The sequence below is a fragment of the Cupressus sempervirens genome, chromosome 6, assembly GCF_028749045.1.
Source record: "Cupressus sempervirens isolate cs-2001-9-10 chromosome 6, ASM2874904v1, whole genome shotgun sequence".
NCBI classification, from domain to species: Eukaryota; Viridiplantae; Streptophyta; class Pinopsida; order Cupressales; family Cupressaceae; genus Cupressus; species Cupressus sempervirens.
In genome coordinates this window covers 122,181,258-122,195,890 of record NC_143123.1, presented here as the reverse complement: position 1 = coordinate 122,195,890, position 14,633 = coordinate 122,181,258, and the positions used below count along the sequence as shown (strand labels likewise).

At 34.2% G+C, this 14,633-nt stretch overlaps 1 protein-coding gene across 1 annotated transcript in view; it reads left to right on the top strand.

Moving 5' to 3' along the window:
- The window catches only part of LOC149551526 (cyclase-like protein 2), a 175,723-nt gene that overhangs the window by 56,863 nt on the left and 104,227 nt on the right, over nt 1–14,633 (top strand). The window contains exon 2 of the mRNA XM_089787024.1: nt 2,206–2,250. Coding sequence (XP_089643150.1) covers nt 2,206–2,250 — 45 coding nt within the window. The remainder of the gene's footprint in view (nt 1–2,205; nt 2,251–14,633) is intronic.

Here is a 14,633-nt window from a genome sequence, read left to right as displayed (position 1 = left end):
GACGCGTCACCCCCCCACCCCCCACCAAAAAAAAAAAAAAAAATCCCAACGTCTCCGAGATGGGGACAGGGTATGCCATTTCAACGTCTTCAATGGTGCCACCAGTCTGCCAGAGATGGGGGTCGTCCCAACATCTCCTAAGGGAACAAAGGGATAGGAACAAGTTCTTTGACCCCTCCTGGGGGTGGCTGGGCATTGCCTATCCAAACAAAAAAAGTAAAGTTTGTTAAAAAAAAAAAAAAAAATTTATTAATACTCTATTGGTTGTATTGAATATCATATCATGTTGCTCAATGTAATCATCTTTACGATGAGATACTCATATTTTTGATATCTATAACTACTATTTTTAATATTTACATAATAGAAGTTAGAACTCTTCCACTTACCCATTCAAGTATTTATAACTTTAATATTTATTGTTCAATGTTCCACTTTCATGTTCAATGTTTAAGTATTTAAATTTTAGTAAATTAGTATTTTACATCTTTGTCTTATATTGTTATACATGTTTTCATAACTATCATTTTAAGTACCATATGTATAGTATATACACCCCCCTCTCCTGTGCCTTTTTGCCGTCCCCCTGCTGTCCCCAAATTTGGGCCCCTCTGTCCCCCAGGGCAGTGCAACTATGGTACGTACATATGTATGTATGTATGTGTGTGTGATACATAATATACACCTAAATAGAGTTAGGTGCAATAATTAATCATCAAGATCATACACAATCCCTAAACTTGCCAATCTATCTTTGCCACAAATTCTCAAGGTAGTACCTCTATTACTGAAATTCAACACACATGAGCTGATTTGAGACATGGAATACAGCAAGCTGTCACATATATCCTTATACAGAAGAGAACATGTGAATGTACACACGCTATCTACATGGTCTTAATTATCTTGTACCCCATATGTTTGATGCCTAAAGTATTTAGAGAGCTATATTTATTCCAAGAGCTTATCCTACCTATGACAATTCACAATGTCAGGTAATGAAGAATCCAATGGGCAAGTGCACAAAAAAAAACAGAGAGATTTACCCTAGAGACCTCAAAGGGGGGAAAGCCAAAATAGAAATGGTTCTTAGGAAATGAAATACAAAAATGTCTCTTCTACGAAATTAGTCTTATCTTCTTCTGCCATGGAATTTGTTACTTCCCCTGCTATGCAACTGCCATCTTTCCTCTTCCTATATGTTACAATTCATACAAGACATATAATCATAAATATACTTAGATGCCTCTCCTTTTTTCTGCAGAATATATTTATTTGTAAGACCAACCTAGTTCTTGGTTTTGCTCAATTGGTTAGATTATGCCTTGGTAACTCTTTGCAAAATCTGTATGTTAACTGATATTGTATGCTTTTTGAGAGTTTTATGATAATGTGGAAGCATTTGAGTAACTTTTTTGGCTGTTGTTGTTATGTTTGGACACTTTTTTCTTGTTAGTTAAACCCAAAATTTCTAGTTTACCACCTAAACTTTTCCTGGCCCAAATGAAAAATGTTGGAGCTAATTTTTGGTAGGAGCATGAATTACAATGATAATAATCTACACTTTCAGTTTTGGCTTTATTTGGTTTACTGATTTTTGGACATTTAGAGGTCAGATGGGTGAATCTTGACTCGATATTTATGGAGATCTCACAAAATTCATGGGAAATATCTCTACAAAGATCAGACTAATCCCATATTTTACGACCAAATTGTGGCTGAAATATGCTGACCGGCCCCATGTACATAACTACAACTGCATGAATACATACAGACACATACACAAATATTTACAATGATCTATTGGATAAACATGTCTACTTCAAGAGCTTCAACATCATCCTAGCAATCATTAGATCAAGATATTGTCATTGCTACTACTATTTGTTTGGTAGGTAGAAGTTCCTTGCTCATCATTCAGTTAATAAATCCAGGTACTTTCTTCAAGGATAAAACTAAACTATTTTGCTAGCAATAATTTTTACTATTAAATATTCCTGTGAAAATTTATTTGATTAACACTAAAATAAATGTGACATTTTGCTTGCTATTCTTGTTTATATATCCACAGTATCGCTGAATTCTGCAAGGAAATAAGAAATTATGTAGCAATTGAAGTGAAATTTGCATTTTATAATTTTTTTTAGATCTATCCGAAATTTCTATAATTACTTTTTGAATGAACCTTGTCTCTGATGAAAATAGGTCATGCGTTGCTTGTTGATGTGCCCAGAGACTCAAATATAACAGGTAATTTAATGTCATTTGTAACTTATCATTTCATTTTCATTTTAGTGGATGTGCCCAGAGACACAAACATTGCAGGTAGTTAAATTCCAATTTTAGCTATTATTCCGTTTTGATTTTAGTTGATGTAAATGAATTTCTTTTTATTGAAAGGATTTGGTGCATGTGCAATAGAAAGAGGTGGCTTATGCTCATTACATTTCTGCCGAGTCTTGAATATTAAAAGTTTGTCACTGTTACTTCACATTATCTTCCTTTTTCTTTGGTAATATTGATCTTTTGGATTTAGAATCTCCTTGTGATCACTCCAGGAGTTGCTTGCTTAGATGGAATGTAGTGGTAGTCTCATTAACTAAAATTGTTGCTATCATTGCATTTTGATTTGATGTTGTGTTTAACTGGCAAAAATGCTGATGAATACATAAGTAAATTGAATGAAAGATGTAATAGATGGAAAAAAATAATAATTTTTGTACTCTGTAATTGTAAGTTCATATCCGTGTTTTATATGGTAGCAATACATATCTTGATTCAATCTGTGATAGGTCCACTAAAAAATAGAGTAGCATCCATAGCATTCCATTGTTGTGGATGTAACTCATTACACTTCTTCTCATTGACTACCAGATATCCAAGATTATAAGTATGAGAGGTAACAAACTGAATCACAATTTTTGGGAATCATCTTTCTTACAAGCAACCAATATGTTCTCATTTACTGCATTCATCTTGGTGAGAAATAGAAGCAAGCTTTCACATGATTGTGATAGGTAAGTTTTGGGATGCCACATTGGCATTATCATTGTTCTGAAAGTACCGTTACTTTGGCATCTAACATGTATAGTTATCTAACCTTTTCCCCCTCTTAATTCTTGTTTCTTGCATTCATCTTGTTCTAAGCTCTCATATTAACATCTGTCATTTTAACATGCTTTTATAGGATAGGAAATTGTGTATTGAATCTTGGTAGACATCTTGAATGAAGTGATGCAGATGCAGTGTTTGTGCCCATGTTATATTTCTTTTGGCTGGTAAGAGATTCAGTTATATTGGAGAGACAAGGGTTAAGTCAAGTCTGATATATGTTAGATGTAGTCTGTCAAAATATTCTTTCCAATCTTGCATGATGATATGGCACGTGCTAGAATATCCACAAAATGACCAACATAGATCAAAGGGAATGAAATGTACAGCGATTACACTTGCAAAGGACTAGGGAAAATGGGACCCTAGCCATAAAGCAAGAACAAAACTGTGAGAAAAGTCAGACAAATATACATTTGAGGGCCGACACCAAAAAGTAACCTCCAAATTTCAGCCTATCAGCTAAATGTAATTGTGTTTTGTTGGGAAAAGTTTTGAGAAAGTGTATAACGGTTGGTAAGAGGGAAGACAATATTTGCTGCGATACAAGGTAATGGTTTTTGTTGGGAAACCATCATTTTATCATGATTGTGATATAGTGCTTTGGTTTGTCTTGCTTGTGTGTCCTTCTTATTGATTTTGACATTAAGAGTATTTTGTACTTTAAAAAATATGATCTTGAATGTAATTTGTCGTTGATTTTTTGTAATACCATTATGATTTTATACAAAACACAATTCAGAAGTGCAGAATAATTGACATTTAAATATTCTCCATTTACTCTTTGCTTGGTGTATATTTTACCACTATCAAGTCACATCTTTTATTTTCATTCCTCGAGAGAAAAGCATTTCAAAGATTCTAGGGGAAAACCTTACCTCCATTTACAATATTCATAGGTTTTGACTTGGAAATCAAGTTTCCAAAATTGTGGATTGTATCCCTCAAGCAAAATGAAAACCCCGTATGAATCTTGTCATTTTAACCTACCAATTCGGCCGAGTAGACCCCAAGATTTTTCATTGCGATGAATATTGTTACATCCCAATTTTTGACCCAATTTAAAATGTTCATATAACCGTTTAGGTTCACATGAAGTCAGTTGACAGTTAAATTTGTTATAATCTTGCGAAATGGTAAGATGGTTAGTCGTTATAATTTCATATGAAGATAACATGCTAGTTGATTATTTATCATGAATTCATGGAATTGAAAAGGCAGTTAGCCGTTATGATCATTTATGATTAATAACTTGTTATGGTAATATGATTTAACTGCGGAGAATTTCCTTGTAGGGAGCATGTCAAAAGAGTGGAAGCATTGTCAAAAAAGAATTGGGCATAGGAGCATCACCATTACTAGGCAAATGAGCATGAATTGTGAATCACCATGGTTGAGGACCTAGTGATTGCATAACAGGTTACACACATTAGACACGCATGAGCTATTGGATAAAAACGTTAATGATCTTAACTTAATTAAAATACATACTTTTATTAGATTATGGTTGATTTTTCCTCCACATCATTATAATACATATCTATGTATGTACATATAGATATAAATTAAAGGTGACATCATAATATTATTTTTATACAAGATTTTATCTATTTAATACGTACATTTAAATGCATGTGCAAGAAGATAAAATAAATCTTCCAAGATGAAACATGTATTTAGATATACATATTTAAAAGGTACGACTTTGGATAAACTTTTACTATGTGCCATCTTAATAAGATATATTTACGTGCAAGTAAATAAATATGTTTATAATATTCTATTGATTTATAACCTTCAAGTTATTTTCTATATTTATTCAATTCTTTTTAGAAACCGAAATGTGCACTTGGCATATAATATCAGTGTTCAAGAAGACAAATTTTTCTTTAAGAGTTACGGCTTCTTGGAAGCCTTGATATATCGAATGCCTCTATATATTTGGGAGCCGTGAGAAACCCGATGAACATGAAATGGTTTCTCCTTCCACCCGATTTATGATATACCTCTACAGTTCTTGTCACGTTATTTTCCTTCTCATTTTGCTTGTACTGAAAGTCGTGATTGATAATCACTCTGGGTTTTACGTTCGAAATTACTTCAGAGAAGGAACTGGTTGTTAGCATGCAACCAAGGCTAATGTCCAAGGGACCGGTTAATTGAAACCAAGCCAAGGCTGACGTCTTCCATTCTTAGACCAGGTTATGTGGTCAGACTTTCATATTTAGATTGCTATATGTTTTTCTTAAACTATTTTTCGTATTTGCAGTAGGAAGGAATGTGTCATGAAAATTCCCTACATTACGTCTGAATTTTAATTGAATGGATATTCGATTGTCCAATTTCTCTATATTGTTGAGTCAAGACCAAATATGCATGGTATGTTCATACATCTTTGTTTTATTGAAGTATATCAGAATCAAATTATATCCTTGCAAGCTTATTAAGATCATTTTCTGTTATTTGATATATTGGAAATTGCAATGTTCCAACCCCTGCTGGGGCTTAGCGAAAGAGTGGATACTTTGAGATTATAAACACCTGGGACTCACCCGACTGTATGGTCAAGGAAAAAAATGAAGAGGTGAGAGAGAGGAATTTGCAATAGCATGAAAACATAATCATATGTGACATAACAATTATTTATTATTTTAGAAGGAATTATTTAATAACTCATGCATGTCCAATTCATTCTCTGTTGTCAAGTCGAGTGGTGTGATTAAGTACCAGGATGCTCAGTGGCTGACAAGGTGTTTAATGTCTATTCCAGGTAGGGAGGGCCTTTCTAGTTAGAGAAAGTGTGGGTATAAGTTTGAGGTTTGTGGTTGGGAGGTTAAGCCCCTGACTATGTTTCCCCTCTTCGCGAGATGTTAGGCCGTGCATCAGATAAAGATAAGTTGAGCATTCAAACATTTATTGGTAACATGTATTTTTACTTTTATGATATGTATACAAGTAGAAGAGATGATGAATTAATTTATATCGTTGAATTCGGTTATCTCCTTTGATGAAAGCAACCTTTCTCGCCAATGTAATTGGTAAACATTTAGATCGGTTGACCTTCCAACTGATCATGGAATATATCTATAGGATTGTTATTTCAGTCTTTCATTTATAAGAATAATGATTATGAGCATATTGTTGTCCTGCATTTTGTCACCACAAAATGTTGGTAACAACACGAAACTTTTCCAAGCTAGTTTCGTTTTTCTCTAAGCTTGAATTTGATATTCAATTGCTTAATGTTGATCGATTGATCCATTTCAATTCGAATATCAAGTTGTTTTACTGAGGGCCTTCATCAAGTCGTTTTTGTTTTGCTTTCTGTTGAGCCTTTGCTTGATTTTTGAAGCCTTCACAGTTCGTTCTTTGCTTTTGAATTTGTGTTTGCTTTTTTTGGTCCTTTCAATTTGCTCATGTTACGCCTTTCGATTTCCCCTTCGATTCGGTCTAACTTAGAGGTCAATCGGAGTTGTCAGTTAAGAGATATGGTCATTTTAGTGCCCAAAAAGTGGACCTTTTAGGTGCAACATCACGAATTAAAAAATGATGTTATATTTTCATTTTGACATTCACTTTTTCAAAAATATAACATTTATTCACTTTTTGTTATGTTTTGAAGTTACTTTTCATTTAAATTTATAACTTATAGTGACTATACTGCACTTTATGTTATAATTTTAAGTTGGGTTACTTTTTAATTTTTCACTTAAAGTGACTATAGAACTATATAGTTATTTTTTAAATTTTTGATTTTTAAATCAAATACTTATATAAATGTCACTTTAACTTAATGATTATGACTTATATTGATTAATATAATGCATAAATGTTATTTTTGACCCATATTGTTGACATTTTTATAAAAATAAGTGAAATGCATAACTGAAAAGCATAAAAATGGACATTTTATGTGCATATGCATGTAAAAAATCATGAAAAGTGGAAACTTTTCATGTTAATGCATATGAAAACTCATTTTGAGGACCTTTTTCAAGTCATTACATCAAAAGCTTGTAAAAGTGGACTTTTTTGATGCAATGACATGAAAAATTGAGTTTTCATGCTTGTGCATGAAAAAGTTGATATGTTTGTAAAATATGTAAGTGGCTTCAAAAAGTGAGATTTTGGAGACTTGCACATTTAAAAAAATGTAATGGGCTTCAAAAAGTGAGATTATGATCAAGACATATTTTAAAACATGCATTGGACTCAAAAATGTCCGATTTTGTCTTATTACATGTTTTAAAATATGTAATGAACATAAAAATGTCCTATTATGTGAACAAAACATGTTCTTGCTCCAAAAACCTCCGATTTTGCTCATAACTTTTGATTTTTTCCATGGATTTGAATGAAATCAGTTGCATTCATCATGTTTTGGAGAGGTGATCATTGTTCCCTCATCAAAAATCAAGTTATTTCACCCAAAAACGTGTTTGAAACTCCCAAGCTAGGGCACTTTTTTGCATAAAACTCCATAAATCTGCCAAGTTTGATCACGTTTTTGCATGAGATCAAGTCGTTTTTATCTCATTAGGTGATTACATTAGTTGAGGATCATTATTTTGGTGTTAAATCATCAAAACCTTTTACTTTGAAGATCGGGTTTTTTGCTTGTTTTGGCAAAAACGGCTCAAGAACATGCAATCTTTAAAACGTTGCAAGGAGGAGCTAATCTAGGGCACGTTTTGGCATTTTGCTAAATAATCTCCTTGTTTGCTGCCCTTCATCATTCGGATTTTGGAGATTTGAAAAGTTCTCATCATTTTTGAAAAAAAATTCAAACAAAGAGCATCTTTTCCTTCATTTTTGGCACATATTTATCATGTAAGTGGACCTTTTCTTTCTTACATTTTAATTCATGCTTATCCTTGCTGATTTTATGCATGAAATTGTTGAATGGATGCCACTTGTATATATCTTTGCCTTAGAATATGCATTTTTCCTTTAAATATGATTTTTTTTTTCATTTTGATGTCTTTGATTCTTCCCCAAGTTCCAAATTTGAATTTCATCTTTGGAGTGCATTGCATCTTGGCATGTTTTGAGTTGTTTTCAAAGGTATGTTTTTGTTTTGTTTTGATTTTGTGTGCTTGTTGCCGGTTTTTCTCCATTTTGAAGAAGTTGCAAGTTTTTTCTCAAAAACTTGTTTTTCCTTGTGTCATTACATTTCACATTTCATCCGACAAATGCGATTACATGTTTTTCACTTTATTCGCCATCCGCACATGCATGTAATCCCATTTTTCGTTTTCATTTTCATCCATCTCATTTTTTGCTTCCATTTGCACGACATGATTACACGAAATGCCTTAAGTGTAATTGCATCCAAAAGGTCCGATTTTGATCAAAAGTCATATTTTGAAAAGACAAAAAATATGTTATTTTCTCTTTCCGTGAATTTTGACTTCTTTCTTCCTCCAAAAGTGACTACATAATTCATTATCTCACCTCCATTGTTTCATTTCCATCTTCATATACGCATTCACACTTACATGAATAAGTACATGTTTCCATACATGTTTCCACCTTATAACATATTTTACATCTTATCCTTCATTTGCACCCGCATGTACATGTAAAGTGTACCTTTCATTCGCACTTACATCTCATTTCACTTTCCACCTTCTGTTACATATTGCATTTACATATATGCATGTTTCATTCAATAAAGCTTTGAAAACATTTAAGTCACTTTTGAAATCAGCAATTTTCACTTTGCACGCATTCCCATGCGTTTCACCTTCGCGCATTTTCATTCCATTCCATTTCATTCCATTTTCCATATTCATACTTTCATTTCATTTCATTTCACATTCCGTTGCATATGCATACGCTTTCTCTTCGAAAGTCAGTCATTTTCGAATCTTCACTACTGCTCTGGAATCCACTTACATGGAGATTCCTTCTGACGATGTATTTGTGTTTTGGAATTTTTGTGTTACAGTACGAGCACAAGAAATGTCCTCGCCTTCCAAATCCAAGGGCAAAATGAAATACTAATACGACAAAGAATTGGCTCATGTAGTTCCTTCTTCAGTTACGTCTGTTCTGGATAACATACTAGACACCAAGATTGGTCACGTAGATGTAGCCGATTTTCTACGAAGGATTGAAGCTCCTGCTACGCATAAGATGAAATGCATTAAAAGAAGCAACATTCATTTGGTTTCTACATTTCCCATGGCGGCCATAGAACCTGATTTTGTTTACGGATGCACTCGGCGATTCACTCCGAAGACAAGGAATATCAAAGACGTTGACAGCAAGGTCATCATTAGCCTTGATCCTGAAGTGATTGAACAAATCTTCAAAGTTCCTCGAAAATCAGAATGTGTTGATTTGACTAAAGATTCATCATTGGCTTGTTGGAATGAACAAAAAAGCAACTATCAGAAGTATGTCAACCTGTACTGGTTAGACAACAAAAGAAGTAATTTTTCTAGGTGGCCAAAGACTCTTCATCGGTCCAATTTTAAACAGGAATACAAGGATCTCATCATCCTTCTCAGCAGGATCTGTGGTCTTAAAGATTCTTCCGACTTTGAGCCATGGATGTACAAATTTATGTTTCAAATCATAGAGAACAAAGAACACATCTTTTGGGGAGAGCTTATCAGTACTGTGATCTGTCAGCAAATATGCAATGTAGGAACATCAGTACCTTTTTACATGAATTCATATCTAGTTTACATTGCTGTTGCCATGGGATCTTTTTCGGGGCTTTCCACCAAAGGTGATCGTCTTCAAGTACTTGTTTGGGAATACTATGACCAAATTACTTTGGCTAACAGTAAATATCATTACAGAAGAGTCCAAGATGCTTTCTTTGGACATTATAGGTGTTTGTTCGACAAACAGTTGTGTATCAAAAGAGTATCTGATGCAGCATGGGAAAAGGTAAACCAGTATGGCTGCATTTTTCTTCAATTTCCCATTTTCACATACTTGAGAGTTGGATATTTCAAAGGAGAGCCGTATACTTTACCTAGGTATGCTACAGATCGAATTATTCTAATGGACTTAGCAAGAGAACTCATGGACATGCATAATGATCAGCATGCGTCACATAGGCCTCGATTTGGCATCACCTCAGCTAGGCCTTTATCTATTGGCAATTATTCAATTGTTTCTATGCTTAAAACAAAGAATATGGAAGTAGAGTTGCAATTGATTACATTGAAGAGGTTCAAGGCTAGATTTGACTTTGATTATCGAGAGATGAACTCTTAGATAAAGAGGGCTTATACTCATGTTCATCGCATTGAAGACATTTGGATTGACATGAGAACAAAGCTTGATATTATGAAGATGGATTATTGCAGGTTAACCTTGCAACAAATAATCGATATTAATATGTTGGAAATCCCTCCAGATTTTCAAGTTGAAGATGACGGCGACATCTTTGATCTGGAATTTCATCAAGCCGGTTTTGATAAAATGTGTCCTTTTCCTATTCAATGGCAACAAAAAGAAGGTACATCTATTATGGATAGGTTTCAATCCATCTTAGCAAACACTAACGAGTGGTTGAAAAGTAAAAGCTTAAAAAGAGTAAATCCTAAAATGGGTCTGGATTGTGGAAGTTTTGGTCCTCCTGGCAGGAAGTCACAACTGGAAATTACAGGGAAAGATGGTGCTTCATCTTCCAATGTCAAGAATACTCTCAAATTCAAATTAAAGGGCGGAAAAGGGACTAAATCATCCCAAGTTCCTGAACCAATTCAAGAATCAGTGACAGAATCAGAAGAAGAATTGGAAACAGAATCCGAGAAAGAAGATTCAGATGAAGAAGGAGAAATTAGAATCATATCTCCTCCCAAGCCTGCACGTCTTCTCCACATGTAGAGCCCTTTTTGCATGAGCTTGATGATGATGTAGATTTGTTTTCTATTGTTTTCACTCACCCCATTCTAGTCTCGGAGGTTAACACCATGGCTCTGCCAATTTCATCTGTTGCTCCTCGTGTTCCTGCACATGATCAATTTGAACACTTAGCAAATGTGTTTGAAGATTTTTCGACTCTTACTAGTGGTCAAGTTTCCCAACTTGATACATCTTTGACAGGATTTGAACTTTTCATGACAGAATCTTCACAACATGTTCTTATGCCTACAACAGTGCAAACTAAATCTTGTTCAGTCACTACAGATATATAATCTGGATCAATGCCAATGGTCTCCACTGTGGTTGCTTCTACAGATGAAAGTTTCAGCCTACCTACATGGTTGAGTAGAATAACAACGAAGAGAAGGAAGGTGGTTGTTCCTCCTGACAATCTTCCTGTGAAGAAGACTAAATCCAAATCTCTGAAGGACAAGATTGTTTTTAGAATTTTGGTTGATTCTGACAAAACCAAGTATGTTGAGGTTGCTGAGCCCTTAGTAGATAAACCTGTTGAAGAACTCACTAGCTCTGATTATAAATTTACTAGGATTGAAGTTGGAAAGCAATCTCGTTTGAGTTCTTTACAAGATGCTCATGATGCATTGGCAAATGTATCAAAAAGCAGTCATGAGATTTGGGAAAAGAAGAATCAATTGAAACCAGAAATAGCTCGTTTGAATGAGGTCATCCAGAAGCAATCTTCTTAGAATGTTGTTGTTGCATCACAAACATCTAAAAATAGAAGGTTGATTGAAGCTGCTAAGTCTTGGATACAGGAAATCATTGTTGAAGGAGTTCGAGCTATCACAGAGACACTTGCAGTTCTAAAGCGTATCAAAGAGATGAACAAAATGGAACTAAGCTTAATTTCTTCTTTGACTCAGAAAGCAGATAACCTGAAGGAAATCCTTGAGGATTGGGATGAAACGATAAAATTTGATCTAAATGCTATGGTCTCATGTGACGTTCTTCCGTCATGTGAAATGTTCTTCAGATTTCAAGGACTCATTGGTTACAAGGAAGAGACCTTAAGAAAGTTGATCACAAAATTGCAAGTGGCTCTTGAAGATTGTCAAGCAGTTGAAACAAGCCTTACTTGTGATTTGGAGCAATTGGGATGCCGTGTTACTGATAATCTTGGTAATCTTTTGGCAGCAGAGAGTGAATTCAAAATATACAATCAGAATCGATGCTGATGTAGATTTCGAAGATTTTGGATCACGCACAATGAACAAGTTCGTTTTGTACAAATCCTTGATAAAACACTTGTTAGATACTACAACAACAAATTCCAAAGTCGTGCAATCAGCATATGAGAATGCAGTGAGAATCGAAGCCATATCAAAGACTATGGAGATTGTTGATCTTCCTACAGTGCATGACGTCATTGTGAAATTCAAGGCATTAAGAAGCAATCTTTAAGATTGTTATGTAATTTCTACTTCATAGTTGTTTAAGATACATTACATGATAAAGTGTAATTGCATGTAATGCGAATTGCATGTATGTAAAAGATGTAATGCGAGTTGCATGTAATCCATTAGTTTTTGTAGTTAGACTTGGTCAAAGTTGGTTGAGTTGCTCCCACTTTTTCCTCCCCTTTTTTCTCAACTTCTTTGCCTATAGAAAGGAGTGTCCCCCTCATTGTAAAATGATCATTATCTTTATACAAGAGAGCTCTGGAGAAATTGTGCCAGCATAACTTCGTTTGTGTGAGCATTATTTTGAGAAAAAGTAAATACAAAGGCGCATTTGAGACTTAACTTTGATTAAGTGAAATTGTCACTTGTATGAATTATAAGCTTTGTCTATTGTTCATTCAAGTTATCTTTGATTCGTATTATCTTTTCTTATTGATATTGTATCCTTTGTGATTGATAGAAAAGAGTTAAGAAACAATTGAATCCCGAGCTTTGACTAGGAACAATTGTGAAAATCTATAGCTATTAGCCTTGTTTGTAGCTTGGGTGTTCGTCTTAATTTGTAAAATAGTTAGATTGTTGTTACTTTTAGGAGTCTTTGTGCCCTAATTGTAAAAATTTTACCACATAGAAGTACAACAAGACTTAGAGCCAAACTGGTACGTTTTGGCTAGCCTTTGAGTTAGTTAAAATTTATTGGTATCACTGTTTCCAGCTCGTGATAGAAGTGTAATTAGAGATTCACCTTGCCCATTATTCGCCTTATGAATAAGTGGATCCTTTCTTGAAAGTTAAGAAGAAAGGATAATAGTAACACCCTCTTTATAAATCTCTCAATTTCTTGCTTACCTTGAGTTGATCCAAGGAACAGTGAGAAGGGGGAGCCTTCCCTTTAAGGTAGGAGAGACTCTGTCTCACATGCTGTGGCTGGTCATCCTATTTTGCGATTGAATTTTTACCCAAAACTGTCGGTTGCAAAATATCCACCCAACACATATCTTCTAATCTTATGTCATTGCCATAGTTAGCAATAAGAAGAAAATGAATGAAACAGTGGTATCTGATGTCCTAAACGATACAGTGGTATCTGATGTCCTAAACGATACAGTGGTATCTAATGCCCCAAATGATACAGTGGTATCAGACGGGCCCCAAATGATGTAGTGGTATCTGACGCCCCAAATGATACAGCAGTATCTGATGCCCTAAATGATTCAATGGTAATTCTTGCCCCAATTAACACAGTGGTATGTGATGCCCTAATTGATCCAATGATAATAGATGTCCTAATTGATACAGTGGTATGTGATGCCTTAAATGATCTGATAGTAATCGATGCCCTAATTGATATAGTGGTATTTTATGGTAATCATCATTCAATTTTGATATAGTGGTATTGGATGGTAATCATTATTTGATCCTAAGTGGTATTTGTGCACTAACCTGGGTGTTTACAGAAGCATCCCTAGAGTGATTTCGGTTTCGAATTCCATGTTATGTAGATTATAATTTTCATAGTAAAATTCATTGATGGTGTTTTCAATTGTTAGTTATGAAATTTTCGTTTAACTGATTGTAACTGTTAATTTCATTCCCATGAATGCAATAGATATAATTGTCTTCCTATGAAAATGAAGTAATAACTGTATTACTTGATATGTTGTTAGTTAAGATCCGGGAAAAGTTGGTTGTTACAAATACAAACATTAATATTTTTTCTCTATTTTTTGTCATAATGTAATGCTCGCTTCCAATCCAGACAATCAAACTTCATCAAGAGGTTAAATGATTTACAATGAAAAAATGATGGCTTAACCAGTAAGCAAGTGTGGTTTCTTTAAAGGAATTCTTCTTAAGCTGTGATTGGCATTTACCAACAAGAGGCATATAAATAAATTTGGTTATATTATACACACTAATGCAGATAAAAAATCACAGATCCTTATAACCAACGTTATTAGAAACATTATTATGATTTGGCATAGCCAAGTTCATCATGGGCAACAATCGTCTTTATCATTATGACGGGCAGTGACTTGACATAACGGACTTCATCACGGGCAACAATCAACTTCATCGTTATGATTTGCAAAAACACTTGATTTATACAATTTACATTATCAAGAATGGTCAACTTAATAGCTAGTATACAAAGATTGTGATACGTTTATAGATATGAGGATTCAGCCAAGGAAAGAGTCTGAACGATGA